Source organism: Capra hircus, chromosome 1 (genome assembly GCF_001704415.2).
Source record: "Capra hircus breed San Clemente chromosome 1, ASM170441v1, whole genome shotgun sequence".
Taxonomy (NCBI): domain Eukaryota; kingdom Metazoa; phylum Chordata; class Mammalia; order Artiodactyla; family Bovidae; genus Capra; species Capra hircus.
In genome coordinates, this window is record NC_030808.1 from 3,191,097 (window position 1) to 3,197,033 (window position 5,937).

Below are 5,937 nucleotides of genomic sequence, written 5' to 3' on the forward strand. Positions count from 1 at the left end.
CTTCTCCAGCAGCGCAGCTCAAAAGCATCAATTCTTGGGCACTCAATCTTCTTTATGGTCCAGCTCTCACATCCATACATGTCATTACATGGTAGAATCAGCAGTTAAAAATTTCAAGCAACCACAAAATTGTCAAAATTCAATGAGAGCAGTCACCTTTGTCATCTCCAACCCACAGACATATTTTCCAGTTTTCTGGGATTAGCTTATGTAGAATTTATACCATTTGGACTCTTGTGGATATAACCCCTATTTTTATTTATTTCTTTTGTTAAAAATTGAATTTGAAAATAGACTTTATCTTTTTGATTCTAACTATAAATTCTCATAACATACAGTCAGTTTTTAGAATTAAAAAAAATGTCCAAAATTAAGTAATATGATCTGTAGGAAATTCTTCTGTCAGGAAACATGAGAGAAGAGGAATTTTAATAGAGAAAATGTCGAGAATGATTAGTTTTGCTCTTTGGGCTCTATAGTTGTCCATTAAGGGGAGAATATGCAAAAGGAGTTGGTATCCAGGATGCTTTCTTTATCTATTTTCAGAGAATCTAGATCTTATAAAAACCAATTTTTTTCTGAACATTTGAATTAGAGTAGACTTAGCTTTGCCGATCTCAAATTCTTTCTGGTTTACTTTTGTCATGAGAAGTGGCCATACTTCTGCAAAGTGGGAGCAGAAGTGAGCTGCTGCATATTAAAATACAACTGGTATTATATAATAGCTCATGGTATCAAAGCTTGTTTTACTAGGAGTGAATAAGTACCAAGCATGGCATAACACGACTTTAAATTGGGCACCATTCCACTCAGCTCCAGTGTGGCACCTTCACAACAAGAAGCTTGCCAATGTTCAACATGATTTACAACCAAAGATTGTGTGTTGCCCATGAAAAGAAAACGTTAACAAGGATAATGCTCATAAATGAAATACATGAAAATTACAACTACTGTATCCATAGCTCTCCTATTATTTCGTGTTCTTTCAGCTTCTGTAAAAAGTCTTGTTCTGATGGATTTCTGTAGCAATGTTTAAGAATTTTAAAAATTTGAGATGAAATTCACATAACATAAAGCAAGCCATTTTAATTGGGGGATAATTTTTTTCCAAGTTGTGTTGGTTTCTGCCATACATAAATCAGCCTTAAGTATACATACATCCACTCCCTGTTGAACCTCCCTTCCCCTCACCCCTCCCCTTCTAAAGTGTTAGTGGTAGTCGCTCAGTGGTGTCTGACTCTTTGTGACACCTTGGACTATAGTCTGCCAGGCTTCTCTGTCCATGGAATTCTCCAGGCAAGAATGCTGGAGTGGGCTGCTATTGCCTTCTCTCGGGGTTCTTCCCTACCCAGGGATTGGACCTGGGTCTCCTGCATTGCAGGCTGATTCTTTACTGTCTGAGCCACCAGGGAAGCCCATGTTGAGCTCCCCGTGTTATACAGCAACTTCCCTTCAGCTATCTATTTTACATATGGTAATGTATATGTTTCAGTGCTACAAAATGTAAATACAAGATAAGCCATTTTTAAAGTGAATAATTCCGTGGTGATGCAATCACTACCTCTAGTTACAAATAATTTTCCTATTCCAGAAGAAACCCCATAGCCATTAATATACCAATGTCTTTGAATGACATATGGAGATAATTTCAAGCTATGGAAGTGTTTACATTGTTGCCAAAGCTTTTTTCAGTTTAGTTATGTCAGCTGGGAGGAGTTTATAATCAGAGAATTTAAACAGCCTCACAGGATGCAATCAGAACAGTTGTTAAACCATGGGACACTGATGAAAAGAATTCAATTGTGTGTCAAGGAAGGCGCTGACTTTGAAGATACAACACATTCCTTTGTAAACAGAAAAGCCAACAAAAATATGGGCAAAGAGTCTGTGGGTTGCTTTATATGCATTTTATTAGCAATAATGGAATTATCTATGCAAATTTATGGCAAGATGTTTAGGCAAGCATGTCATGCCCACCAGCTTGAGGTATAAAAGGTCCCGTGCAGGACGAGAACTTCATTCCTTCTTGGGTAACTTGCTCTTCACATTCTATCCAAATCCTTCCCACTCCTGCCACGATGACTCGTTTCTTTTGCTGCGGAAGCTACTTCCCAGGCTATCCTTCCTATGGAACCAATTTCCACAGGACCTTCAGAGCCACCCCCTTGAACTGCGTTGTGCCCCTTGGCTCTCCCCTTGGTTATGGATGCAATGGCTACAGCTCCCTGGGCTACGGTTTCGGTGGAAGCAACTTTAGCAACCTGGGCTGTGGCTATGGGGGCAGCTTTTATAGGCCATGGGGCTCTGGCTCTGGCTTTGGCTACAGCACCTACTGATGGACCATGGCTCCAGATGACTACGGGACCCGCCCTCAATTCTCTGTGTGCAGAACAGCCTGAAAAACAATGACTGTCTTCCTGCCTCCAGAAACACTTGAGAGAGATACATTGCAGTCTTCTTGATCTCCGACATTGCTGAACAAGTCACCCAGGCATCAGATGCTGAGCTGATACTCATCTACAGCCAAAGCAAGATTTTGTATTTCTCTAACATACTTGAATTTTACTAATGAGGAAGACAGTCTGTCTCTTATTATGATAGCTCTGCCCATGTATCATTAAGTTCTACATCAATATCAATGCATTACTATTACATGTGTGAGTAGGAAGGGGTTTTGCTGTTCATCACAATAAATCCAGTTCATTCAGCACAAACATTTTTGTTCTGGTTGTTTATTTTATCGTGCCTTTTGTTTGTTCATTTTGCTCTCATCAACCAGTTTCAACCTGTGAGGGTGGGCTTCAATCACATTTTATTCTGACTTCAGACTGTACACCTGGATAGGGTGATGCCTAACAATTTTGTCCCTTTATGTTGAGATTTTCAATTTAAAAAAAAATTCTTTAAAAAGTCCTAAATTTAACCAAAATACAGATGGCCCTTGAACAGTGTGGGAGGTTAATCCATGTATAATCTATATTTAGCCCTTTGTATCTGAGATTTCTCTGCATCCATGGATTCAACCAGCTGTGGAGTGTGTAGCATTGTAGTGCTTACTACTAAAAAAATTCTGCATATAAGCGGACTTTTGAAGTTCACACCCACTTTATTCAAGTCAGTTGTATAGTCTGTACACTGCGATTGTTAGTGTTTTTCTATGCTGATTATAAATAGCAAATTTTCTTAGCTGTTTAATGTTAACAGAAAATTCTTTCCTCCTTTCATTATTGACACAATTCCATTTAAGCTTCTTCCTCTTTTCCTGCTGTTTATAGAACTCATTATAGAGAGATTTAAACCCCATAAATTGTTGGAAAAATTTCCTTAAGCGGAATGAGTTATGAAACTGTTTTTAAGGCTTCCTAAGATTTGGTTAATAAAGGCAAGCCAGCAACTAAAATCACATAATACTTTTTTTCCTTTTTGATTGATGGGTTTTATTTTTCCCACCTTCTTCACTTCTGATTATATATGTAGGCATATTAAAAATGCAGTGTTTATTCTTTGGAATGATCAGTTCAGTTCAGTTCATGATAGTTGCCATCAAAAGCACTTGAAATGATATGTGATCTGCACTTAGAAAATGCTTCCTGAGAAAACTCTGCTCTGTTTAAATTAAAGCTCATTCATTCATGCATAAAGTATTTATTGAACCCCTACCTGTCTCAGAAAAGATGCTCAATAATAGTTCATTGACTTGTTAAATCTCTGCTTTATGGGCGCAAAATATTATATAGTCCGATACAAAGTTCATTTATGTATATATGAAGTTACTGGGCTCTGGTCACTCTGTTTAAAAGTGGGTGGCTGTACAAACCTGCCACAATCTCTGGACTGAGACACTCATTCAGTAGACACTCTCCAAGAAGCTACAACATCACACACTGTCCTAAAATGTGGGGACAGAGATAAATAAAACATAATTCTGCCTCTCAAGAGTTAAACATATTTTTGTTGTTGTTCAATTGCTAAGACGTGTCTGACTCTTTGCGACCCATGCACCGCAGCATGCCAGGCTCCTCTGTCCTTGACTATCTCCCGGAGGTTGTTGAAATTCATGTCCGTTGAGTCTGTGATGCTATCTGACCAGCTCATCCTCTGCCACTCCCTTTTCCTTTGGCCTTCAATCTTTCCCAGCGTCAGGATCTTTCCCAATGAGTCGGTTCTTTGCATCAGGTGGCCAAAGTATTGGAGTCTCAGCTTCAGCATCAGTCCTTCCAATGAATATTCAGGGATGATTTCCTTTAGAATTGACTGGTTGGTCTCCTTGCAGTCCAAGGGACTCTCAAGAGTCTTCTCCAACACCATAATTCAAAAGCATCAGTTCTTCAGTGCTTCAGCCTTCTTTATGGTCCAACTCTCACATCCATCCATGACTACTGGAAAAACTATAGCTTTGACTATGCAGACCTTTAATAGTCTCTTATTTTATGAAAATTAATGTGTTATATTAATAAATGATTATCCAAAGACTCATTTCCTTCCAAGGACCCAAAATAAGAGATAGCCTATAATAAGATATATATCCCTTGATTTGGGTTTATCCAACTTTCCTCATGATTAGATCCATACTTAGCATTTTTTGATACAAATGCCACAGAAGTAATGCTGAATCCTTTTCAGTGCATTGAATAAGGAGATGCTTTATGTTGGTTCATGCAAATTTGGTTGTTTGGTTACTTTGATCACTTGATGAAAGTAGTTTCCTATAAGTTTTTTCAATGAAAATTTGCTATTTTTCTCTTCGTAATTAATAGTTTGTGTTGAAACCTTGACACTATGCAAATATTCTATTCCTTATCAAGTTTTCATCCACTGTCTTAGGATCCATTCACAATTTTTAAATTTTATACATCCTCCTACATTTATTGTTTGGCAGTCTATTGTAAGAAAGAAGTTTCTCTTCTCCCCATTTATTTTTGTGTGCTTATTTATTGTTATCAAAAGCTATATCAGTGTGGGCTTGAGGATTCTTATTTTACTCAATGTGTTACCATCCACTAATATTATTTTTTCATTAATAATATTATTAAGTTTCACACTTTAATTGCCCCAGATTTGGAGAGTGGGAACATCATCATTCTGGCTCCTTTGTCCTTTAGAAACGGTTCCCATTGCTGTTTGATCACTGCTTTACTTTCTGACTCAATGAGATATTCCAGGCTCATCTTGAACTCTACTGCTTCAATCATGGGAGCACTGGATCCCTTTGGTAAAGACTGGTATTTAGAAAATATGATATAGGTGTTAAGTTTACTCACTGCTATGGTATCATCACTGCATATGCTAATTTCTATCCTCTCATATTAAACCAGTTAATCCTAAAGGAAATCAACCCTGGTCATTCATCAGAAGCTGAAGCTCCAATACTTTGGCCACCTGATGTGAAGAGCCAACTCATTGGAAAAGACCCTGATGCTGGGAAAGATTGAGGGCAGGAGGAGAAGGGGACAACAGAGGATGGGATGGTTGGATGGCCTAACTGACTCAATGGGTATGAGTTTGAGCAAACTCTGGGAGATAGTGAAGGACAGGGAAGCCTGGCATGCTGCAGTCCATGGGGTTGCAGAGAGTCAGACACAACCTAATGGCTGAACAATGCACAGTAACATACTTTATAACAGTCATTGTTATGGTTGTTAATCATTCTTTCAGATTTCATAATGACACACTGACAAGCTGCACTGGAGTTCTGGGTTTGGGGGAAAGTCATTGACAGGCAGAATTCACATTAGGGTGAGAGAAGGGTGGCTGACCTTTAGGCTGGTTGAGCTCTCCAAATGCCATGGTGCAAAGGTCTAAAGTTTTGCTCTAAGTTGAAATGATAAGTTGCCCTAATACTCCCTTGTTCTTCAATGAGATTTTCATTTAACTACTTTATCTTTGTTTCAGTCTCAAAGTTGCTTTTTTTTTTTTTTTAATATTCTGAGTCCCAGT

At 38.3% G+C, this 5,937-nt stretch overlaps 1 protein-coding gene across 1 annotated transcript; it reads left to right on the plus strand.

Moving 5' to 3' along the window:
• On the plus strand, positions 2,008–2,714 carry LOC100861181 (keratin-associated protein 7-1). Its single transcript, XM_005674695.3, has one exon. It carries the CDS (start codon positions 2,079–2,081, stop codon positions 2,334–2,336), a length of 258 nt encoding a protein of 85 aa, XP_005674752.1. The 5' UTR covers positions 2,008–2,078; the 3' UTR covers positions 2,337–2,714.

Coding starts and splice junctions, on each gene's coding strand:
- LOC100861181 (XM_005674695.3), top strand. CDS start 2,079: ATGACTCGTTTCTTTTGCTGCGGAAGCTACTTCCCAGGCTATCCTTCC.